General features: G+C 38.1%; 1 protein-coding gene across 4 annotated transcripts in view; it reads right to left on the reverse strand.

Moving 5' to 3' along the window:
* KCNAB1 (potassium voltage-gated channel subfamily A regulatory beta subunit 1) overlaps positions 1-26,514 on the reverse strand; it is a 359,203-nt gene that overhangs the window by 35,047 nt on the left and 297,642 nt on the right. For all 4 annotated transcript variants that reach the window (XM_072792175.1, XM_072792176.1, XM_072792179.1 and 1 more), the window contains one exon: positions 18,910-18,996. In XM_072792175.1, coding sequence (XP_072648276.1) covers positions 18,910-18,996 — 87 coding nt within the window. The remainder of the gene's footprint in view (positions 1-18,909; positions 18,997-26,514) is intronic.

The raw sequence follows: 26,514 nt of genomic DNA on the forward strand, positions 1-26,514 counted from the left end.
GCTCTCTTTGAATGTCAGCTGATTCTTGGGCTTCTGTTCATGGTTATGAGGAAAGCTCTAGAATTGTGTTTGGTTGACACTTGTCAACTAGTACAAACCACTGTGGGAACAATGAGGAGACTTGCCACTTTTTCCCACTGGGGTTTTCTTCCACAACAACATCCATATCTGTTAGATTTTTTCCTTGAAAAAAATACTCTCCAGAGAAATATTCTCATATATTCTACCTGAGGAGAGTGTAACCTGGCTATAGTACTGGAAGTAAATGAGAGGGGAGAGGTATGGGGTCTAACTTCATAATCTTTTTTTTTCTCCCTGCCTAGCCCCACCTGCCTTTGAGTCTGGTATTTCTTAGACTACAACCCCTCAACCAACTGCTTCAGTCTATGTGCCTTTTGCTTTCTTCATTAGAGGGGAAAGGCAGGACCCTGCCTGTAGACCTCGGCACACAGAGTTTTCACAGTTCTGTTCTTTTGAACAACTATCTTGCTTCCAGCTCCCGCCTCACCCGTCTTCTTCTGTGACCTTGCTGTGCTAATGCTCTAACCATTCTGAAGTTGTACAGCAGAGATTAATTTGCTTCTCACCTATATACACTTTTTGTAAATTTTCCCTCAGTTCTGCTAATTCATTTATGATTACTCTATCCTTTCTCCACTTTCATATATAAGGGTCTGGCTTTCTAGTTGTCTGCTACTTTTATCAGAAAGGAAATTTCTAGTTTTATTCCCTGTCCTGTATGTTATTTATTGGGTAATTTTTTTTTAAGAGAAAGGGGCAGAAATATTTTACTGTGTCATCCTAAACCAAGAGATTTCTCTCATTGTTTTCCAAATGAAACAGACTCAGAGATTAGGTGGCTTTCACTCCCTTACCGACTCCCTATTTCACCAAAACTGCTCTCATCAAGGTAACCGATGATCTTTGTACCATTAACACCAATGGACAATTCCCAGTCCTCATCTGATATGACCCATCAGTAGCAGTGATACAGTTGATCACATTTTCCTCCTTGATATATTTTTTGTTTGTTTATTTAGGGCTCAGTTCTTGGTCTTTTCTTTCTATGTCCTTTTCCTGCCATTTCTTTCTACTTTTATTGCCTGTATGATTTACCAATTCTCAATGCTTTAAATATCTTTAACATGCAGACAACTCCCACATTTACAACTCCATCCCGGGCCTGACTCCTGAGTTTCAGATTCAGTGTCCAACTGTCCACTCAACATTTCCATGTGGATGCTAAGGGACATCTCAAACTCAAGTCCCCTGGTCTTCCCCCAAAAACCAGCTCCACCTATAGTATTCCTCCTACTAGTCAATGGCAGCTTCTAGCAGCTTCTAGCTTCTATCCTTCTGGTGACTTAGGCCTAACACCTTGGAGTCATTCTCCACTCCTCTTTCTACATCCAACACATCAGAACTCTGCTGGCTCTGTGTTCATTATTTATGCAACTCTACACTTCCACAGCTCGCACCTTCATCTGAGCCATTAATCTCTCACCTAGGTTGCTAAGTTATTTCCTAGAATGTCTCTCTGCTCCTACATGTGCCCCTTTATAATTCACTCTAATTCCAAGCCAGAGGGAACCTACAGAATTGTAAGCCAGGTCATGGCACTTCTTTGTCCAAAATTCAGAAGGCTGCCAAACATCTCTATAATCTCTCTAAACTCTTCCTATGCTCTTCCTTCTCATTCTCTGCAGTCACATTGATGTCCATGATGTTCCTCAAATACAACAAGCTTCTCCCATCTCAGGGTCTTTGTACCAGAAACAGTGTTCTTATCTCCCTCTTAATTACTCATTTACTCCTTCAGGTCTTTTCTGGCATCTTACCTTCTCAGGGACCACTTTCAACTCCCCGAGCATCCCCACCCTCACTTTTCTGCTCTACCTTTTCCTTTTCCCACAACACTCAATTACCGTTTTGTTTTTTTTTTTTTACTCAATCACCTTCTAATTTAATTTTTAATTTTTTAATTAAAAAATCTATTTTTTTGTTTCACTGTTTATTCCTTCTCTTTCCTGTTAAATCAAATGTGTCCCACAAGGGTGGGAATCTTTGTCTATTTTGTTCTCTTGTATATCCCAGGCACCAAGAACAACGCCTAGTGTACAGAAGGCACTCAATAATATTAATAGAATATAAATAAATGAATGTGATCGGCTTTAGACTTTTTTTTTTTGTATACCATGTTGGCCACCCTAAGTGCTATAAGATGGGCCACCCTAAGTGCTATAAGATGACATTTAAAATGCATCCTGTAGGTTTTTGGAGAAAGGATCTTGCAATATTTGTCCTGGGCTTGGGAAGAGAGTAGGGAAATGGATGCGAGAACAAAATTTCACCAGTTTTTTCCTTCCCCAGGTTTTCTTTTTGGTTTCCATACCTCCCTTTTTGGTTTTTCTTAAGCTTTGTGTGAGTTCTTATATAAGTTTGTTTTTTTCTCTTATCTTACTAGATGAAAACACTCATTTCTAAGTGGCAATTAGGTTCATTCCATTACCAGATATATTTCCAGTTTCCATGTTAATGATACAACACTTTCCTTCTTTCTCCAAGTAAAAGAGAGTTCTGTGAATGCTAAATTACTTTCTTTCCCTTTCTTTTGTTTCCCAGTTGCCATCCATTTCATCCAGTAGCCATATAGAAAACAAACAAATTTTCTCTATATAAGTAAATTCTGGCTTGACTGTACTAGGGTTCCAAAAGTTGTTTAAAAGTATCTCATATAATTACCATTAATTTTGTATGATTGGCTTCATTGAAGCTAGTCACAACACAAGCTCATTTTTCAGAATTTAAAATAGAGTAAAACCTAACATAGGGATGCATTTAGAAAGGATGGATAAATTCCAAACTGCAGAGGCTGAGTATTTGTAGCTTATAATCTTTATCAGTATTTGAACATTAACAATTACTTGCCAAAGTAGAAATGAACTTTCAAGTCTTTGGATTCCTGGGAAGATTTTGTAGGGAAGGGCTCTGGTGGAATATGGGAGATGTCTCTGCATCATGGATTCATGTTATACAAATGGCCAAATGCTCCACAAATGTAATTTGTGGAGACTGTGAATTATATGCAAACAAGGTTTTCTTAAGCTTCTAATTATAACTGAATATAATGGTATTTTCTCATAAAGCAAACAAATTTGTTTTCTGAAACTAATAAGAGTTAATTTTTTCATGTATAATTTAAGTCAGATTGATTTAAAATTAGGTATTTAAACATTTGTAACTAGTATGTGGAACAAGCATGACTCATAATAATGAGTAGGCAGGGATCCTCAATAGATGCTAAAACCAGGTTTTAGAGGACCTGGTTATTCATGTGGTCTTACAGAATCACAAACCCAGATTACTTATTAATTACCAAGTCAAAGGAGTACTGTATCATGGTGGGAAAAACTGGCAGATATCACCTCAATGAAGTGATCAACCTTAACATGACCCATAATGGGCACAGTGACACTCCTGGGTCCTCTGAGGAAAATACTGAGAATTCAACATCACATACATAGTCTTCTTGTCAAAAATGCTTCATCTAATCAGAGAAAAATGATCAGATAATCCAGACTGAGAAACATTCTCCAAAACAACTGGTTTGGAGTTTTAAAAATGTCAATGTTATCAAAGAGAAAAAAAATGGTGGGGGAACTGCTTTAGACCAAAAGAGATTAAAAAGCCATGAAGCTAAATACAATGTGGGATTCTGAATTGAATCATGGATCCAGGTAGAGGAGGAGAAGACAGCAGCAGAGGAGGAGGACCCTAGGCTTGTCTCATCCCATAAATACAACTAGATAAAGATATCATCCAAATACCACAGAAATCTGTCTGAAGACCGGCAAACTCTACAACTAAAGATAGGGAAGAGGCCACACTGAAGAAGGTAGGATGTGTGGAGATGCAGCTCGAGAGAAATGGATGGTGGCTGCTGTGATGTGGAGGGAGCCATCGTGACAGACAAAGATGGAAGACGGACTAATACACAGGGGAATGCACAGGGAAAACAAATCCCCATAGCAACTGGCTTGGAAAGTGAGAGGGCCTGAATTTTGGGAGTTCTTGAAACCATCAGGGCTTAAAGCCTAGAGCTTTAAAAGGCAGTGTGCTTGGCTCTGGGAGAGCTTGGAGGACATTGGGGGCTGCTTTTAGAGAAAAGGCAGGGCAAATAGCCCACAGACATAGAGCATGAAAACAGTGATCTGAAGAGCAACTGGGGCACACAGAAGGAAGACTATTTGCTCATCTTGGAGCATGTCCCAGAGAGGCAATATTCATGGAGAGACCCCTCCAAGAACAAAGGAACTGGCAAGGTGCCACTTCCTTCCCCTGCCCTTCAGCACAAGCACAGGACCACCTGTGGAAACCAGTGTAGTGCTGATAATCGCTACCTAACTTGCTTACATCAAGTGCTGCTCCCCAACACCTATGCTCTGGGAGAACTGCCCTTCTCAGTCACACTTGCCTCAATCCCACCAGTGGACCCCCTACCCCAAAAGACCATCCCAAACCCTTGCCAACACCTCTCTTAACCCAGTTTTGTGAGACTTTGGTTCTAGTGGCAGCAACAGGTCTTATTTCACAAGCAGACTAGAGAACACCTAGTTAAAACACACCACATTCAGGCCAGGGACCAAACACTGCCCACAACAGGCAAGGAGAACCTCTGCGGACAACTGGCCTGAAAGATAAAGCAGCCAGGACAAAACAGCAGAGTGTACACAGCACTCATTGGAAACACCCTCAGAAGTACCACCAGGCCCTGGGGAACAGGGGATAATATACTGCAGGGCACTACAGGACCTCTTATTCATAAAGCCATTACCCTCAAGAACAGGAGATGTAGCTGACTTTCCTAACACAAAAACAGGCACAGAGACTTACACAAAATAAGAAGACAGAGGAATTTGTCCCAAATGAAAGAATTGGGCAGGGGCAGCCCCGGTGGCGCAGCGGTTTAGCGCCGCCTGCAGCTCAGGGAGTGATCCTGGAGACCCTGGATCGAGTCCCACGTCGGGCTCCCTGCATGGAGCCTGCTCCTCCCTCTGCCTGTGTCTCTGCCTCTCTCTCTCTCTCTAGCTGTGTCTCTATGAATAAATAAATAAATAAAATCTTAAAAAAAAAAGAATTGGGCAGGGCCACAGCTGGACATCTAAGTGAAACAGACATAAGTAACATGTCTAATGGAGAATTTAAAGCAGTGTTCATAAGACTACTTAGTGGCCTGGAGAAAAGAGTGGAGGACATCAGTGAGACCATTAACACAGAGATAAGGAATAATATAGCAGAGACAAAAGGCTCAATAAACAAAATGAGAAACATGCTTGATAGAATGAGTCGTAGGATGGAAGAATCAGAGGAACAAATTGATAACCTAGATGACAGACTAATGGAAAGTAATCCAGCTAAACAAAAGAGAAAAAAATATGCAAAACAAGAACAAACTCAGGGAATTCACTGACTCCACAAATGTAGTAACATCGCATTACAGCAGTCTCAGAAGAAGAGAGAGGAAAGGGGGCAGAGAATTTATGTGAAGAAATGATCAGCTAAAAACTTCTGTTCTTGGGAAGGACAGATATCCAGATCCAAAGAGCACAACAGAGAACCCCTAGCAAAATCAACAAAAACAGAGCCACACCAATATATTCTGTAATTAAAATGACAAAACATAGTGATAAAGGAAAAAATTAGTAAAAGCAGCAAGACAAAAGAAGACAGTTATATACAAAAGAAACCCCATAAGGCTATCAGTGTACTTTTAAGCAGAAATTTTCCAAGCCAGAAGGGAGTGGGATGATATATTCCAAGTGGTGAATGGGAAAAACCTGTAGCCAAGAACAATCTATCCCTCAAGGCTAACATTCAGAATAGAAGGAGAGATAAAGAGTTTCCCAAACAAAAACTAAGAGTTTACAACCACTAAACTAGCCCTGTAAGAAATATTAAAGGGGACTCTTGGAGTCAAAAGGAAAGAACAAAAATGACAGTATAAAGGTAAAAGGCACAAAAGCAGTGAAAGTTAATATTTCTGTAAAAAATCAGTCAAGGAGGGGCACCTGGGTGGCTCAGTGGTTGAGCATCTGCCGTCAGCTCAGGTTGTGATCCCAGGGTCCTGGGATCGAGTCCCACATCAGGTTCCCTGCAGGGAGCCTGCTTCTCCCTCGAACCATGTCTCTGCCTCTTTCTGTGTCTCCCATGAATAAATAAATAAAATCTTTTAAAAAATCAGCCAAGGAATTAATAAAAGGATGTAAAAGATGACACCATATACCTAAAACATGGGAAGGAGAGAAGTAAAGAATAGGTTAAAACATAAATAACCATCAACATAATATAGACTGCTATATGCAGATGATGTTATATATAAACCTAATGGTAACCACAAATAAAAAACTACTAATAAATATGCAAAGAATAAAGAGAAAGAAACCCAAATATATCACTAAAGAAAAGCAGCAAACCATGAAAGAAGAAAATAAGAAAGGATCAGAGAAAATCTTCAGAAACAACCACAAAACAATTAATAAAATGGCAATAAATACATATTTAACAATAATTACTTTGAATGCAAATGGACCAAATGCTCCCATCAAAAGATACAGGGTGACAGAATGGATTAAAAAAAACATGACCCATCTACTTGCTGCCTATAAGAGATTCATTTTAGACAAAAAGACATTTGCAGGTTCAAAGTGAGATGAAGAAACATTTATTATGCAAATGGCAGTCAAAAGAAAGCAGGTATAGATAGCAATACTTATATTGGACAAAGTAGACTTTATTTTTTTTTTAAATATTTTTAAATTTATTTATTCATGAGAGAGAGAGAGAGAGGCAGAGACACAGGCAGAGGGAGAAGCAGGTTCCCTACAGGGAGCCCAACGTGGGACTTGATCCTGGGTCTCCAGGATCACGTCCTGAACCACAGGCAGACACTCAACCACTGAGTCACCAGGCATCCCTATATTGGACAAAGTAGACTTTAAAACAAAAAGTGTAACAAGAGACAAAGAAGGACACTATATAATCATAAAAGAGACAATCCAATTAAAAGATATATTAGCAATATTTATGCAACAACATGGGAATACCCAAATATACAAAACTGTTAATAACAAACATAAAGGAACTAATCAATACAAATACAATAAAAATAGAGGACTTTAACACCCTACTTCCATCAATGGACAGATTACCTAAATAGAAAATCAACAAGGAAACAATGGCTTTGAATGACACACTGGACCAGATGGATCTAACAGATATATTCAGAACATTTCATCCTAAAACAGCAGAAAACACATTCTTTTCAAGTGCACATGGAACATTCTCCAGAACAGATCACATATTAGGCCACAAAACAAACTCAACAAGTTCCAAAAGAGCAAAGTCATACCATGCATCTTTTCTGACCACAACCCTATGAAACTAGAAGTCAACCACAAGAAAACATCTGCAAAGACCACAAATACATGGAGGTTAAATAACCTACTACCAAACAATGAATGGGTCAACCAGGAAATCAAAGAAGTTAAAAAAATACAGGTAAAAAAATGAAAATGAAAACACAACAGTTCAAAACCCTTGGGACACAGCAGAAGTAGTTCTAAGAAGGAATTTTTACAGCAATACAGGCCCACCCACTTCAAGAAGCAAGAAAAATCTCAAATGAACAACCTAACCTTATGCATAAAGGAGCTAGAAAAAGAACAACAAATGAAGTCTAAGGCCAGCAGGAAGAAGGAAATAATAAAGATTAGAGCAGAAATAAATGATATAGAAACTAAACCAATAGAACAGATCAATGAAACCAGGAGCTGATTCTCTGAGAAGTCAATAAAATTGATAAACCTCTAGCCAGACTTATCAAGAAAGAAAATTACCCAAATGAATAAAATCACAAATGAGAGAAGAGAAATAAACACTAAACCCACAAAAATATAAAGGATTATAAGATAGGGATCCCTGGGTGGCGCAGCGGTTTAGCGCCTGCCTTTGGCCCAGGGCGTGATCCTAGAGACCCGGGATCGAATCCCACGTCGGGCTCCTGGTGCATGGAGCCTGCTTCTCCCTCTGCCTATGTCTCTGCCTCTCTCTCTGTGTGACTATCATAAATAAATAAAAATTTTTAAAAAGGATTATAAGATAATACTATGAAAAACTATATGCCAATAAATTGGACAACCTAGAAGAAAGGGGTAAAGTCCTAGGAACACATACGTTCCAAAACTGAAACAAGGAGAAACAATATTTGAACAGACTGATTACCAGCAAAGAAATGGAGTCAGTAATAAAAAAAACTTCCAACAAACAAAAGTCCAGGAGCAGATAACTTCACAGGTGAATTCTACTAATCACTTAAAGGGGAGTTAATACCTGTTCTTCTCAAACTGTTTGAAAAAACAGGAAGGAAAGGAAACTTCCAAATTCATTCTATGAGGCCAGCATTACCCTGATATGAAAACTAGATAAAGACACACAACAAGAGAACTGTAGGCCAATAACTCTGATGAACACAGATGCAAAAATCCTCAAGAAAATATTAGCAAACTGGATCCAACAATACATGAAAAAAATCACTCACTATAATCAAGTGGGATTTATATATATATATATATATTTTCCAGTCGTGTCTTACTGCCTGGTTGACATTTCAATTATTATACCTCATTATGCATCTATATACCTAAAATTATAGATTTATGTAACAACAATAACAACCTCAAAATATCTGTATGGGGGCACTATAGTTTATGAAACATTTCCACTTATATTATGTCACATTATCTCCACAACAATCCTAGGAATGGCTAGGCAAGGTGATGTTGTTATTATTTGCCATTTTCCAATGAAAAACTAAGAAGTAGAAGTCTAAGCAACTCAACCAAATTCATGCACCTGAAGCTAGCACCCTTTTCCTTTTAATGCAGACTCCATACTTTTTCATGATACATATTAAATACCCCAAGGGGGGGGCTGGTTAAGAGAGCCACTTTCTCTCTCATTACCTTGTTTTTTTTCTCCAGAAAGTAAGAGAGAGATTTAAGGGTATTTGTTTATCCCCACTGTCTGAGAATGCCAGGTAAGCAATGATACAGGTGGCTCTGCTCATTGAATCGGCATGCGGGTAAAACACTAAGTGACAGGCTGCTAAAAATCCACAGCCCTACCTGCCTGGGCTAGGGCACTGGATAATGTTGGTCTCCAAATCCTACCCATGTCCCTGCCAATCAACTACAGCACAATAAGGAACTCACAGAGATAAATTCCCCCAAGACTGAGTTGACATCCTCTCAGAATGTGGAGGTAATTCTTGTCACAACTCTAGGGAGATGACAAAGCACACAGAAGGAAGTTCACATGAGTCACAAACCCACAGCTCCAGAATACTAAGCAGCTCTGTCTCCACCTGACAGCTGGGTTAAGCAGAAGCCATGTCTGTTTTCTCTCAATCTCTCTCCCTTTCTTAACTAAAAGCAACTTAAGAAAAAAAGAAAACCAAAAAACCACCCTTTCTGAGCTTGGTGAGGGCCATGATTTTGTGGTAAGGAGGTACAACAGGCTCCCAGACACATGGCCCACGTTCTCTTTTTGTAACTTACTAAAGATAGGGGTTGTATCTCTTCTGTTTTCACTTAGGATGCAAAGAAAGGGAAAAGAGGGGGAGATGACAGAGGAAGTAGCTAAATTGCACAGAATATAAGCATACTTTTCTCCAGCTTTTCCTTTCTAACCAGGACTCTATGAAATGAGGTTGGGAACCTTTAACCTCCAAAGAAAGCACAAAATACAGTCCTAGATGATCACAATTATTTGGAATATAATTTTCTTTAAAGCCAGCTCATCACATATTTTCTGTAGCCTTGGCGCTCTTAATTTCTCAGTATGCTCTTGTAAAGGTAGTTTTTGTAAGGCTCCCGTTCTATGGACCCAGGTGGAAAAGATAATTTGTTAACCAGGGCTCTGATGCATATCACAGTAATCCATGTTTAAGGATTTGGGGGTCTCTGTTAACAATTTTTCAATGCCCCTAAAAGACTGCCAATCTGAAGCAGCAGGTCAGCAACTAAGAGTGGTGAACTCCGTAAAGTGCCTTTGCTGTGTTACTTAGGATTATTCAGTCCTGTTCAACAAAGAGAAATAAGGATGATTAATGGAACTGCATAGAGGAACAAGTAGCCTGTGAGACATAAGCAGAATTCATGTAACATATATGGTATGACTCAGTGTTAGTAACCTCTGAGTCATGGCAGCCACAGACAAAGTAGAAAATGTGTGTGCTGAGTACAGAGGTGGAAGCATGGGAAAATGTGATATTCACGATGCATCCATTTTGTGGATGACACCAAACATTCAAGGGATACTACATATACGTGAAATATATGTACCTATTCTGGCTTCAAAAATCCTGTGCACAAGAAACGCAAAAGGTCCATGGCTATACATCAGGCTATCTGTTGAGCTACGGCTAATGGCCAGGTAAATCTGTTCTTGAGTCTTTCCAAGAGATCAAGTGTACGACTGACCCCAGCACCTTCTGTCTATTGAGCTTTCTTGCCCAAATCTTGAATCTGATTGTTACAGTCACATCCCTATAGGGAAGGCCGATGTGGCAGAGAGAGAAAACAGGCCATACGAACACTGCAGGCTCCAAGATTCATGTCATTGGGTCCCTCTCCCTGTTTATAATCTATCCTAATTGTTTTTAATTGCCCCTATCTCTTCCTTTGTGCTTCTCACTATGCATTTTATTTGACTTAATAAGCTATGTGATCCATGCATCTTAATTTGTTGTGTGAGCCTTTCTGTTTTGGGACCTCTACGATTGCCTAGTAGTGGACTTGGAGGCTACTAGTACTTCAAGGTCATTTCCCACATGACAAATTCACAGCAGGACCATGCACACAACAACAACATAAAAAGATAGCTTCAACTTTTTTTTAGTAATTACTGTGTACTAAGGAACATTCTACGCATTTTGTATATATCATTCCAAAAAATCTTCATAATAACTCTATAGAGTAGAAATTAGTATCTCTATCTTATAGATAAGGAAAGTTATAAGGATAAGGGAGGTTAAATAAAGTGTTTAAAACGACACAACTAGGGAGAAATAGAAAGATGACCTCAATTAGTGTCTGAATCCAAAGTTACACCCTTCCTATTTTGTGGGAGGCTAGGCTATTCCCCCTATATGCTCCTCAGACTTCCCTTGGACACGGTATCTAAAATCTACCCCTCACACTTCTTATCCTCTTCCCAGGATTTATTTTTTTCTTCATACTAGTATCATCATCTAATGTAGCTTTCTTACTTATTGCCTGTCTCACCCACAAGAATGTAATTTCTAGGATCTAGGCAGGATGTTTGCCTAATTTATTAACTTCTTCCAGTGCATGGAAAAATGCTTGGCATATGGTAGATATTCAGTGAATTTCAACTGAATGAATGAGTAAATCCTCATACTGAGTTTTTTCTAGGTAGACTTGAAAATAAAATCACAGGCTCGAGTGAATAGATTAACCCTGGAAAATCTGATTACACTAATTATAAAGGGCATGGAGGATTTATGAACAAAGTTCCAGGGAGAAACGATGGGCTAGAAGGAAATTTCACAGCCAGTGCTGTGCCTTGATTTCCATGTGACCTCACTGAAGACCCTGGTTGCCTCTGCAGCCTGGGCACCTTTATTTGATTTTCTTCACATTGTAATTTCAGGGCCTTGGATTTCTCCTATGGTCATCTCTGAGAAGAAATCCAGAAACAGTGGAGTTTTATAGGTATGTACATTTTACAGGACATTCTAGAAAAAGGGCTTATGCTTGTTTTCCCCTCCTATACAGAGTTACTCACTTTCTGTGACCTCCATTTTCAGGTGAGAACCCTAAGCCTCAGTGAGGGTGGTAACTTGCCGTGGGTGTGCAGTCTAGTTAAAAAGCCAGGATTTAAAAAAAAAAAAAAAGCCAGTTTTTGAAGCTGTGTTCCCCATCTAAGGTCCCCCAGTCCACTCTGCAGAAATATTGTTCCAATGAAGAGGTCCATAGTGAATAGAAACATGAGACTTTATAAAAAGACATACCAAAAGAACTAAAGTGAATCCATCCATCACCAATGTTGTTACTTAGAATGGATGAAATAAATTTCTTTTTATGAAACGTCTTATTGTTTTGTAAAGGATAAAACCATCAGCTGAATAGGTCTATAATAGCAGTGCAATTTTTGGTGAATTTGCAGTTAAAATGGAAATAAAACTGATTTAGTAAAATTGGAACACTTTTTTTTTTTTTTTTTTTTTTTTGCACCACAGGATTGGTAGGTTTTGGCTCATCTTCTTGGATATGAAAATCATTTTCTCCAAATTAATTTCTTGAAAACTCAGCTGTCCCAGCCTTTCAAACCAGAAGATTAAACTGATCTGATGGGTTCTAGAGGCTCTTAGGAGCATCCTGGCCAGGATCATAAATGAAATGCATTAGATAATTTTAATTTGATATAGTAGACCTCAGGGGCAACTGAACTGCCAAGGAATCATGCCTCCATTCATTTCTGCTCATTTAGGTATCAGTCAGATTTCTGGAGAAACACCTGGCATCTAGATGCTGCTGTTGTTGCTACGAGAAGAAATGGAATGTAAGGGCGTCCTGGGGATGTTTGCCAGCAACCTGTCCTTAACATCACCCTGAAAAATGTGAAGTAGACCAGGTGCCAGGATGTTTGCAGATACTAGGAAACCAAGACAGGTTTTGAAGGAGAGAAAAATAAATTCAGATCTATTTAACTTTAGAGCTTCACTCATTCAATCACTCAACATGTGCTTACTCATTCGTTGAAACATCCATCCATACATACATACATAAGTATTTACTGAGCACCTACTATGTGCCTGGTGCTCTGCCAGACTGGAAGTAAAGTTTATAGACCTGTTTGTGGTCAAATTCAGTTGTCTGAGGGCCTCTAGAGCCCATTAGGTCAATTTAACCTTCTGGTTTGAAAGGCTGGGACAGCTAAGTTGTCACATGGCTATTAAGCATTTGAAATGTGGCTGATCCAAATTAAGACACGCTACAAGGGTGAAAAACACAACAGATTTCAAAGACTTAGGGTGAAAAAAATCTCATTAATACTTTTTGATTACATGTTGAAATATTTTTATACGTTGGATTAAATTTATTCATATATATAAATTTATAATATAGTAAATTTATTCATATATATGAATTTATGATGTATATTAAATTTATTCATATATATATTCATATATATATATATAAAGATTTTTTATTTTTAAGTAATCATTACACTCAATGTGGGGCTTGAACTTACAGGCCTGAGATCAAGAGTTGCATGCTCTGAGCCAGCCAATCACTCCTGAAGTATATTTTTATAATTGTTTTCATGTGTTTCTTTTTATCTTTTGGGTGTAGCTAATAGAAAATTCAAATAAACATATGACTTGCATAATATTAAGTCCTGCTAGTGACTATTTGCAGAAGATTTCTTCCTGCTATTATTATGTTTTGGGGGAAAACCTGAGAGTGTCTTTCAGGGAAGATAAAACAATATAAAGGTAGAATGGATGATCCATTATGCTTAGGTGGTATTTCTAGGTCATTAATTTTTGTTCTGAAATCTTTGCTTTGGATACTAAATATCTAGATCCAGTATTCTGAAATTGAAAAATACAGAGAAATTTTGGGATGGTGCAATGTTTGTTACGTTCTGGTATTTTCTGAGCTATCATTAGGTATCCTATATTCTTGAATATCCATGGATTCCTGCTTGCATTTGGGAACACCAAACAAGATGGCTTAGAAGGAAGTAAATACTTATGGAATGAATGGGCTGTTTGACATGATGATATTGTGGGAACTAAGTGAAGCTAACTTTGATCTTGTCTCATCTAAAAAAGACATCTGAGTTATTTATGTCTGTATAACTTACATTAGCATTGACCAGCTAGCAGGAAACAATTTTTTAAATGTAAATAATTTGAACTGTATTAGGTTGGGAATAACATCTAATGACTAAAGGAGTCTGTGAGATTAACAAGTTTTGGCAAAAAGCACTTTAAATAAAAGTCAGAAGGCTCAATTCCAAATGTTTTTTAAATTAAAATTTGATTTTAGTTAAAAATCATCATATTCTCAGATCAACAAATTAGTGGGATTTCTTCTCTCCCTTTTAAAGGGCTATGAAAACAAAAACAGGTCCCCTCTTTTTTCTGTTATTCACAAGTAGTACATGGTTTGTAGACTCCTTTCTTGCCCTCTAGTAATGCTCAATCACTTCCTCTCTGGCAATGAGAATAGTACAGAGAGAGAGAAATTAGCCTGGCACTTGGGAATGACAGAAAACCAAACCAAAAAACTCCTAGGACAGGTCCTCGGACCCACAAATGCTGTGTCTATCCCTGTCTAGCATGACTCATGTTGGAATTAAGTTTCTTTTGAGCTCAAGAGAAGATTTTGAAATACACACTAGGATTTATGGAAATGAGAGAATTAAGAATATGAGTAGCACAGAGCACAAGGAACTGTCCGTGACTCTACTGGTAAGAATACAGCAGCATAAGAAAAAAGAAATGGGATATGGGGCTGATTTTTTCTGGGATTGGAACACATGCCATCGATGCCAGATATTGTAGCAGAGACAGATGGCGTGGCAGATGCTGTGAAAGAAAAATGACTTACTACTAGGTGAACCGGAAAAAATAAACAAGAAGGACAGAGGAAAAAGTACAAGAGTTCTCCTCTATTGTCAGAAACATCTTCCCATGGCTGCAAAATGTAACTGCATCCCAAGGTTGCAGACTGCAAATTGTGTCTTACCACTTTCTCCGCTGATTACACGTTTGGAATTTACAGCTATTCTTTTGAGAGGATTCACTTTTTGTCTATTGGTTTTCCAAAAAAAAGACAACAACTAATTGGATATATGATGCCTATAGACTAGGAAGAAGATGCTACTGCTAATCTTCTCTGGCTCAGTTGGATGCTATATGATACACAGAAACTGAATGAAACTCATCTTGGTTTATTTTAGAAATGTTCCCAATTAACATCCTTTCAAGGTGCAAATCAAATGAATGGGGTTGGCATTTTAATAAACTTAAGTCAAAGTTATTTAAAACATGTCTTAGAAAGCCAGGCTGGGCTCTCTCATTAGGTCCCTGGGGTTTAAAACAGGTGTCTCACCCAAATTATAGCTTAGCATGTGTTGTGGCTCCATGGAGTTGATAGGAATAATTGAAACCAATAAAAATGATTTTCAAATGCTAAGGCTCTAATATGAGCTATCCCAATATACACATGCAGCACAGTGCCAACATATGTAGATTTAATATATGAAACTTCATCAATATGCATTTGGCAGCCAACGTTGCATCACTTCTATTAGACAGGAATGGATGCAATCAAGCCTAAAATTGCCAATATGAGTTACTGAAACAAAAAAAAAAAGTATGTGAATGATATTAAGGATTTTCTGGCCATTTCAAAATGTAAAAAATGGGAGTTAGGGGCTGGGCAAGTATCCAGTGATGGTTCTGTCACTGTATTTGCAGAGGAAATTGAAAAATAATTAAAAACTATAGAGTAATATGGACTAACAGCTACTGTAAGATTTTGAAGGGTAATTTTGATTATATGTAACATTTACTTTCTGTACTGTTTTTAGAAACACTAATAGCCCTCTAAGGTAGACTCCATTGTACATTTACAAGCTTCACTCACACACAACTTATGACTTACAAAATCACTGCAAAAATGAATCTTAATAACAACATGGAATCCAGAAATAGCTTAGATGCCATTTTTAGGAGAGCAAATGCACCCAAGGCCTCCTGGCAATCCCTATTTCTCATTTTCTTTTCTTTTTAAACATTTTATTTATTTATTTGAGAGAAAGTAAGAGAGAGAGAGAGAGCACAAGCTGGGGGGAGTGGCAGATGGAAAGGGAGAAGCAGACTCCCCACTGAGCAGGGAGCCCCATGTGGGGCTTGATTTCCAGGACCCTGGGATCACGAACTGAGCCAAAGGCAGACACTTAACTGACTGGGCCACCCAGGTGCCCCTATTTCTCCTTTTCTTCTTATTTCCTGTTTCTTCTCTCTATTGCCCAGATTGGCACTGCCCTCTGCTACAGTGAAGTAAAAGACACTAAGTGCAGAGAATAAGTATTATACTGGCATCTCCATCGGGCCCACCTTGGAACAAATGAGTATACTAAGTTTAAGGATACACATTTTCTGAAAGCCAGGGAGAAATTACAGGGGAGCTATTTCAATCTAGAACAAGTCCTGCTTGAGGAATTTCTGTGGTATGTCCCTGCTAAATCCTCCCAAAGGAATGAGCTTTAGAGCCTGATAGGCCAGCTAGGAGTGGATGGTAGAGGGTGGGGGGAGCTGACTACATTCCAGCATGAAGTGGTGGATGGCTGCAGAGCTACAAAAAGCCATGTGCCTTGACCTTATCATCAAGTGTAAATATCTGTTGTTTGGTCTCCTTCACTAGACTTCTGAACCTGGACAATGACTTTTGATAAAATAGCTTGATAAAATATTCCGCTTTGTGGAATTTTATATGAGAAACTGAGGAAAAATGAACATGTTCTCCAATTCTGGCAAAGGCTGGATGGACAATGCTGCAGTTACAATTTCTACGGGGCAGCAATCTCATGTTTTTAATGTTGTTTTTTGTTTGTTTAGCACTCTGAAGCTCCCTTCTACTAAATTTCAGCACATTATCAGTGTTTACACAACAGACACAATTGATTATCTTATCAATATCACATAGCTTAGATCCTAATTAAGAACTTCCTCCTTCTATAGTTATATAATGCAAATTATAATGTTTTCTGTTTGAGAGACTCCTGCATTGTATCTCTAAAATTAGACATGGGGTAGAGTGTGCAAAATGAGCGAAAACAAAACAAAACAAAAAACAAAAACCCAACACCTGGAAAAATCCCAAATGCTCTTCTATCCTGTACATGGTGTAATTGCAAAGGACTCTTTTTCAAAGGAGAAAATAGTGGCATTAGGCATTTAAAATGGAAAACAATTTCAGTTTTCACAAGCCCCCACCAAATAGCATTTTATTCGATGCTTTTGTTCATCAGATAGCTTTCGTGTTCTCTTTAAATGTGTCATTGAGGAGAATGTGACATCATATTATCCTTGCAATAAGCACTTCTTACACTAGTAAGATGCTTATGACTGCTTTATGAAATACCTATTCTTTGCCTTGATAAAAATATCTATTTTTATGTCATTTCCATGGATAATTCTTATGATTTTCCAACACTGATGTTGCCATATAATAAACTCCTGATTTACTCAGAATCAAGAAAGCAGAAAACTCTAAGAGAAAATTAGATATATAAATATATATTTTTAATATTTCTCTGTAGTTAAGAGATAAATGATGAGGAAAATAATTTCCAGGATATTTTTTTTTTGCTCAGAAATGCAACCTACAGAAAAATGCATATATACTTCCACATGTACAATCATTTGTAACTTCTATAACCCTCTAAGCATGAATAAATCTTTATAACACCTGATTTATTATGAGATCCCGGACTACCTTTTGAATCATCAAGGACAAATTTATCTTCAGTGTAATTTTGAATAGTAAATAGAATTACCTTATTCTAATTCTTTGAAAATGTGTAAATGTATATTACAAGCCTCAAATGACCAGAACATTTTTTCCTCTCATATCCCCCAAATATCTTTGTTCTTTTTAAAAAGATTTTAGGGGATCCCCGGGTGGCTCAGCGGTTTGGCGCCTGCCTTCTACCCAGGGCGTGGTCCTGGAGACCCGGGATCGAGTCCCATGTCGGGCTCCCTACATGGAACCTACTTCTCCCTCTGCCTGTGTCTCTGCCTCTCTCTCTCTCTCTGTGTCTCTCATGAATGAATAAATAAAATCTTAAAAAATAATTTAAAAAAGGAATAAAAAAATATTTTATTTATTCATTCATGAGAGAGACAGAGAGAGAGAGAGAGGCAGAGACACAGGCAGAGGGAGAAGCAGGCCTGCTACAAGGAGCCTGATGTGGAACTTGATCCCACAATTCTGGGATCCTGACCTGAGCCAAAGGTAGAGACGTTCAACTATACTGAGCCACCCAGGTGCCCCAATATCTTTGTTCTTATTCGCCTCAGGTAAGTTTAACCCCTATTACTGAATCTCAATTGACATGAACATTCTAATTTGTCCTCAAAAACTATCTTCTTTCTCAATCATCTTAGGTAGACTCCAAAAATAACTGTAAATTGATGAAAATTTAGTTTTAGAGGAACATTCTCAAGGTTTCCACAGGAAGATGCCTGACTATTGTCTTCAAACAGCTGTAACAGAATGGGAATAAAATGTTGCAAATCCTTGAGAATCAAAAGCCAAATTGCAACTAAGGAGTCTCATTTTGTAGTCACTCCTGTAAAACCTCTGCTCATGGTAGCACTTAGCTCTTGTTACCACAGATTGGAAGCTAATCAGACCTAGTCATTACAAAAGAGGAAGATCATCGAGGGACTTACTCCAAAATAATGATGGCTGGGTTATAAACTCCCCTTCCAATTAATTTTATTGTTTCAGTTGATGAAATTGCAGAAGTGAAATGAACCTGGAAAGAGTGAGCACTGTAACCGGCAGGAGCCACAATTCCAATGTCTGCAAACGCTTCAAAAATGAAAGAAGATGCAAGATGCAGGATGCAGAGTTCTGGGCTTGAGGGTAAATGCTGAGGCCGAAAGACATCGACTGTAAAGGTGTTCGTTTTTCACATTCAACCAAATCGGTCTGAATATATTTCATTTCCTACTGTTAGTGAAATAAATCATCAAGCTAGAATCAATAACTCTAAAGTCTTCTATCAAATTTCTTCACTCACCTTCCATAGGGGTGTTGCTGTCTGGTCGATTTGCAAAGACAACATCCACATACTCCAGCTGCAGCCTCTGGAGGGAGCCTTTCAATCCTGGGAACAGAGGCAGGAAAAACACAAAAGGTATGAATGTAAGCACTATTAGAGATAGTTAAAGAGACTCTTAACTCCCGAAAACAAACTGAGGGTCACTGGACCAGAGGAAGATGAGGGGATGGGGTAACCAGGTGATGGTCATTAAGGAGGGCACTTGATGTAAGGAGCACTGGGTGTTATATGCAACTGAGAAATCTCTGAACTCTACCTGTGAAACTAATATACTATACGTTAATTAATTGAATTTAAATACAATTTTAAAAAGATATAAAGTTTGGTTTCCTACAAAAATTTACTTTAAAAAAAACACTATTAGTTTCAAAAAGATATTGAATGCAATGATGTATTAATTGGCCCCTAGAACCTTTAAAAAATATACCAGAGGCTGGCTGTCCTCAACAAAGAGAAGTCTTAAAGGGGGGCACAGTCAGTTCAGCGTCTGACTCATGGTTTCAGCTCAGGTCATGGTCTCAGGTTTGTGAGACTGAGCCTTGCATCAGGCTCCACACTCAGCATGTAGTCTGCTTTAGACTCTCTCTCTGACCCAACCCCCTGCTGTCTCTAAAATAAGTAAATAAATCTTTAAAAAAAGTCTTATAATTTTCTCAATGATTTTAGTAGTCTTATCCCATTAGAAAACATCCTCAGTAATGATCTTTCACAGTGACTCATCTGTGGCAGTATCCAGGAGCAAAGTTTAGAATAAAAAGTAGCTAAGAGTTTCACTTCTTTCTTCTTGAAAAATGCAAATTGCCGTCATGTTATGAATAACTTAATGGGCTTACACTGGAATGGGATATATTTATTGCACATCAAAAACATTAAAATAGTATAAATCAGAAACAAATGACTGCCAACCCCACCTTAATGCACACATGGGTTGTAACAGGAATAAAAGGATTGGCAAATGAAGGTTTTGCTGAACATTTTACTAATTAGAACAAAGTTTGAGGAAGCTTAAATATAGCTGAGCTCTACCATTTCTATTATTCCCTGTTCTTTGGGGAAGAAACTAAAAACACTAGAAGCTAAAAAGACTTAGGTAATATAAAGGAGAAAATGAGAACTTAAAAAAAATCTGGAACTGATAATCTAAGTTTTAGCCCTAACCATTTGGTCACATTCCTGTGAGAACTCAGAAAAAATGATTTCAGTAAAATTAATACATCCCTGAAATAGAATGTATTGTATATAATATTATGCAACCAAAAGGATGACAGTTCAAGAATCATCTTATCTCATTTCCATGAGGCATAGCACTTCCTTATCAGCCTAGTTAATTCCTCAGGAAGACCCATGGTTTTTCTCTTTTTATTATAGGCATAAAATTAATTGCATGTTAAATGAGGCTCTTATAAATTTAAATTTGGCTCATTTAAATTTGATTTTTCAACCTGGTTTACCAGCCAGCCACAATTACTTTTCTGACAGGAAAATGAAGTGCTTGGATATAGTTCCGGAAATATTTTTCATTCATTGAGAAAGGACTGTCTGTGATGGTGGCTTGTTAAAAAGCAGCATTGATGAAGAATTTAAGGCAGACAGGTGTTTCAAGGGGCTGCTTGAAATGAAATTTACCTTAAAAAGCACTATGATATGAGCCACTTTTTGGAAGCAATTATATGTATGGAAGAAGTAAGGGGAGGACAGAACAGCCAAACGAACAAACAATAGGGCATCACAGGTTGGAAAGTTTGAAAATCTGTACTTTTGTACGCTGTGTGATTCTACTTGGGTTATTTGACCCCTCCCCCCCCCTTTTTTTTGGTGACCCATGTCTCTAATCTGCAGCAGAGATAACAGGATCACTGCTCTGGAAGAGCAAATTAAACCAGCTGTCAAACACTCTGTAAGCACAACAGTCTATAGAAATGCAGTAATTACCATAGTGGTGCTCACATCTGGAAAGGTTCAGAAAGAGAGGCGCCAAAGACTAAATGCTAAAGATTTTCACTGGACCTCCTGGTTTTGGAGAGTGGCATTTAGTGACAGTTCTGGCCCTTCCTGGTACTGGAAGCAAGTGCCCCCTCTTCTGATAATGGCCCTATCTCCTAGTGTCTCTTCTGAGCAGCTCAGCATGGTCAGAAAGTAACAAGAAAAAGCTGCAGCTGGTTCGACCCCTTTGTAGTGCTGTGTGGTGACTTGAGTCATTTCCTCTCCCAGGCCCTGAGCATGGGCTAAATTCCAATATGATCCCCAAACTGCGCAGGGCCCTGGGGGTATAAAGATACATGGACACCGTCTTTCTCTCCAAGGAGCAAACAGTGTATAGTGAGAGCATCTCTGGCACAGGTTCATTTGTTCAAGGTAGTAATGTGCACCCATAAATAATGGTTTGCTACGAAGGTTAGTCTTGCTGTTATTGGACGTTCTTCGCCTCTTAATTCTTTCTCTGGAAGGCATTTTTTTTTTCCTTGATATTTAAGCTGAGATTCAAGTATAGTCACAAGAGAAAATAAGAAATGATGGGCTATATCATGTCAGTGATCCACCTGAATTCCCACGATGACTTTGAAATGAAGTAGGAGATTGTGCCTTTAAGAGACTCTGCTCCCAACTTTGAAAATCTCAATCACATGAAGTCTTGAAATACATGGTATAAATTCTGGGTTTTACTTTGAGATAGAACATCATCGATGAGGGGCTGGGACATGAGGAGTTCAATAGGGGGAATGACATTATCGGATTTCCATTTTGAGCTGCTCATGGGTCTGCTGGGGATGACCTGGAGGAGGCAGGGGTGGAAGCAGGGAGGGAGGCCAGTGAGAGGTCACAGCAGCAGAGCAAGTGGGCCAAGTCAGGATGAAGCATTCAAATATGAGACAAACTGTGTAAGTAGAAATGGGGGGACTTGCTGGTGTGCTGGACAGAGTATGGAGGTCAAGAAATCAAGGACGACCCTTAGATTTTTGGCCTGAAAAATGAAGTGACTATTAGCAGGACAGGGAAGTCAGGGGGAAAGCAGATTGGTGGGAGCCACATAAGTCTGAGGAGCACATTAGTCAAGCACACAGAGCTCTTGGCAGTTGGATGGACCAGCCTAGCATTCAGAGGCAAGGTCTCTGTGCAGGTGAGGCAAAGGGTTTGGGATCCAGGGTACTAATTTGGGCTGGCTGAATGACTTTGCTGATGTGTTTTAGCCTCTTTGGGTCTTGGTTTCCTCATCTATCCAAAGACAAAATAGAGTGAAATGATCTTTTGGCTTTAATCTTTCATGTGACTACAAACCAAATCAGGCACTCCTGTCCTTTCCCATTGGAATGCCTTAATCTTGTAAAAATAGCTAAATTGTAGCAACATCAAGACAAACTCAATAAATGTCTCCTTGAAAGCCATTTAGGGTTCATCTCCAATAAGCAAATAGTCACATTCCGGCTCCACTTAGCAAATGTTTGTTGAACACTGGCTTGGGGCCAGGTATAGTTTTAAGTTACACATGCAAAAATGCAGTGACCCTGGCTGCAGAGGGGCATCTGGGCAGCTAATCAGAACATAAGGCAGATAAGTGTGCCAGTGCAGTGAATGCACTTACTGAAGGCACTGTTGACATGAGCCTTTTCCTCGGCACTAACCCTGTGTCTGTAGGAGTGAATATAGCAGAAGCAGGAGAAAAGGCTCCCTGTCCTTGAGAAGATGTCTGCAAGTTAACTGGCAATTCCTCAAAAGTCCATGGGCTAATAAATTATGTTATGTAAAGAAAATAGCTTTCAAGTAACTATAGTAAAAAGAAGTCTAAGTTCATTTTTCTTTTAGGTTCCGAAGATTAATAGGAACTGTATTGTTCATAAGGTAAACTTTAGTTCAATGTAAGCCTGTTTCATAGATATCTAAAGAAATATGCTCATTCCAGAAGTTAAGCAGATTGGCATGGTCAGAAATGGACCAGGTGTTCAGTGTTGCCTGTTGAACGAGTAGAAACAAGGAAATTGGTAGCCTGGAGATTCTGCAAGGGTTCTATTCAAACATACTGTATCCACACATTTGCTTTCCTTTCTAGCTTGAAAAAAATGTTGCCTTAAACGAAGAACACTCTTTCTGTATATAACTTCCCACCTTCTTCTCGGCAGACCTCTCAGTTATGACTCAAGATATATCTGCTTATTTTTTTTTTATAAAAACTGGCTGTATTAGAATAACGTATGTGCTGCCCCTCCCATTGTGAAACACGGTTATTCTCAGTGGGCGATTTCAGTTTAGTAGGAACATGGAACGTTGGGAAGGAATTTGTGGTGAAGCCATCTGTTAAGAAATGTAATCTTTCATTGAAAAAAATCATAAATTATATTTTAAAAATAAACATCCAGATAAGTTGGGATTGGCATTTGCCATTCACTGAAAAGGTCTAAGTAGTTCCTCAGATCATTTTCCTCTCCTACTCCTAAAATGATAGTGAGTTTATGTTTTCAATCACATAACAAAACGGTCATTCACCTGAAGGACAAATGTACACTCAGACACAGCCTCTGCCAATAAAAGCAGTTTACTTAGTCTTCTAATTTGACTTACCAACCTAATTCTATTCTTTCATATAAGATACTAAGGAAACTTGATCTGCTATATTTTAACACCGGCAAAAAACTGGGGCTTAACGAATGTTTGTAGAATGGCTGAATGAATAGACTTTCAGAGCTTGACAGGACCTTGGGATTCTAAATGGATATAGTAAACCTCCCGCTGTGAAATTTCTACCTCCGCCTTGTGAATCTAAGGAGCATGCTGTTCCTAACAGGATCCAAGTAAAGGACCTTGGGCTTACTGAAAAAGTCTTTCATATGATTTTTTTCAAAACTGCATTATGTGCAAGTCAAGCTCATTTTACACTCTGTAAACCAGCTCAGGTGGCCAAGGTCATCAGCACTCAAGTGGCCTGAACCCTACATGAATTGGACTTCTGTCTTGGCCTCTAAGAACACTTTCTAAATTTATTGTGCATAAGAATCTCTGGTATTCAGTAAGGTCACCTCCATCACAAAACAACTATCAGTGAAACCCAAGGATAATGATTTGTGAACCTCTTCAAACTTTGGGTCTAGAAATCTCATGTCCTCCCTTTTCTTTTCTCTACAAAATTCATTCAATTCTCTAATTTCAGCCTGCCTAGAAATATCCTTTCAGCTGATGCTCTTGGACTCATTAACATCTTTGTCTTTAGCTGAAACTATGAACTACTAAATAAACATACTAATAAATCATTCCAATTCTTTGGTCTCGAAAGCCTGAAGTTTTGTGTTAAAGTTTGAATCTGGGTCAGTCAGAATTTCAGCTGAACTGGTTTATCCATCCCAAGAGATTAGTTTTTAAGAGATTTCCTGACTTATTTAAAGGGACAGAGAATTTAAGGTATTTCTGTTAAGTTCTTTGAGGCTAGGAAAAAACTGATTGAAAAGAGAGAATTTTGAAATTATGGACACACTGGTAAATATTAAAGCAATGGAGATTTAATAAAAGCACAGCAACCTTTTCTCCATTCTTTCTCTCCTCGATTTTATGTTCTCTGTTGACTGACATCCTGAACCATTTCCTAAATCTCTTTTTGAATCAGTTAGATTAAAAAGAAAAGAGGGACAAGAACTTTTTAGGTAGCACACTGCTGCCTTGTTTTTCAGCTTGGTACAACAAGCTAATACGGATTATTTCTTTTTTGGTGGGGGATGGCTATTTCTTATGGACAGACTTCATGGTAGATGACTCAAGTCACGCAGGCAAGTACTAGAGTAGGTAACAGTTTTAAGAGGTTTTACTTTGCAATGTCAAATTGGACACTATGGCTTGAGAAGGGATTTTGTTTGGGTTGGGAATTTGACATTTTTTTCTCATGCTAGAATGAGCTTATTCACTGTGGTGGTCTTAGAATGTTACTTAGTAAAGGGTGCCCTTATTCGTGGTATGAAAACTAACAGTTGCACTATTAAGAATGATGATGATAATGATAAAAATAACATTTATTAAGTGCTTATTATGTGACAGATACAGTGCTCAATGTGAATTATCTAATTTTAGTCTCTGTATAGTAACATTGTGAGGTGGAATATTTATAGCCCATAGTATAACCAAGGAGATGGAGGCTTAGTGAGGTTAAGTAACTTGCACAAAGTCCCCTACCTCATAAATGACACATTTGAAACTTGAGCCACTGTTTGTTTGGTTTCAAAGCCTAGTGCTTACAAATATATTAAAAGTTAGTGAAAAATACCAAACTCATACAAAAACTTTGGAAACTGATATAATTATTACTGTTAAAAATTATTTATAGATATGAAACATAAATATAAACATATTCTCCAAGATCTGGCTTCAAAAATCTCCATTTTTAATTAAAAAAATTTTTTTAAAGTAATCTCTATGTCCAATGTGGGGCTCAAAGATCAAGAGTCACATGCCAAGTGAGTGAGCCAGCCAGGTGCTCTATGTTACATGACTGAATGCCAAAATTATTTTTTTTTCCAGTGGAAGTCTAAGATACTTCCAAGTTCTCTCTATAGGTTAATAAAGATTTTTAACTTCTAAACTGCAATGATTGTCTTCAAATTCAACATTATCTTTCTTTTTTGAAAAAAGATTTTTATTCATTTATTTGAGAGAGAAAGAGAAAGAGAGAGAGAGAGAGAGAATGAGCAAGCACACAAGTGGAGAGAGGTGCAGAGTGAGAGGGACAAGCAGACTCCTTTCCCACTCCTGCTGAGTGGGGAGCCTGATGATGTAAGGCTTGGTCCAGGACCCTGAGATCATGACCTGAGTTGAAATCAGACGCTTAACCAATTGAGCCACCCGGGCGCCCCTTAACATTATCTTTCAGATTAGGTTCATGGGGAGGAAGAAAACTTCACAGTGAAATGACAGCCTGGAAGAAATTATTTGTAACACATGTCACTGACATGTTCAGTCAGTCATGTTCACAAGAGTAAACATTATTAATATACAAAGAACTACTGAAAATTAATAAGATCAAGAAAAGCTAATAACAACTCAAAAGAAAAATAGCTTAAGAACATGAAAAGTTGGTTTCCAGAAAAAGAAGCACAAAATTATGAAAAGGAGTTCATACTCCTAGATAAATGAATGTATAACTAAACAAATAAAACCAGATCATCCATCAGATTGGTATATTTCTTTTAAGAAAATAATTTAAAGTATGCATTATTCTTTGACCTAACAATGCTGCTTCCAGTACATAAGGATAGCCATTTGTATAATTCTTTATAATAATAAAAACAAAACATAACCTACAAATCATGTGTATGTGGATGCATATATGTCTAAAATTATTTAATTGTGAAAAAGTAAACTTTAGGTTAATATCTATAGCTTGATTCCATTGGTTTCATACTTATGTTCTTGTATTTATATGTAAGTATGGATAGATACATCAATTTAACTGTGGGGACAAGTTGGGAAGGACATGTACCAGATTTTCACATTGTAGATTGATATGAGGTAATCAAATGGGAGGATTTCATTTTTTTATGTTTAAAGTGGTGAGGTTAGAGTACATCTCATGTTTTTATTGACTTTGGT

The sequence above is a fragment of the Canis lupus genome, chromosome 22, assembly GCF_048164855.1.
Source record: "Canis lupus baileyi chromosome 22, mCanLup2.hap1, whole genome shotgun sequence".
NCBI lineage: Eukaryota > Metazoa > Chordata > Mammalia > Carnivora > Canidae > Canis > Canis lupus.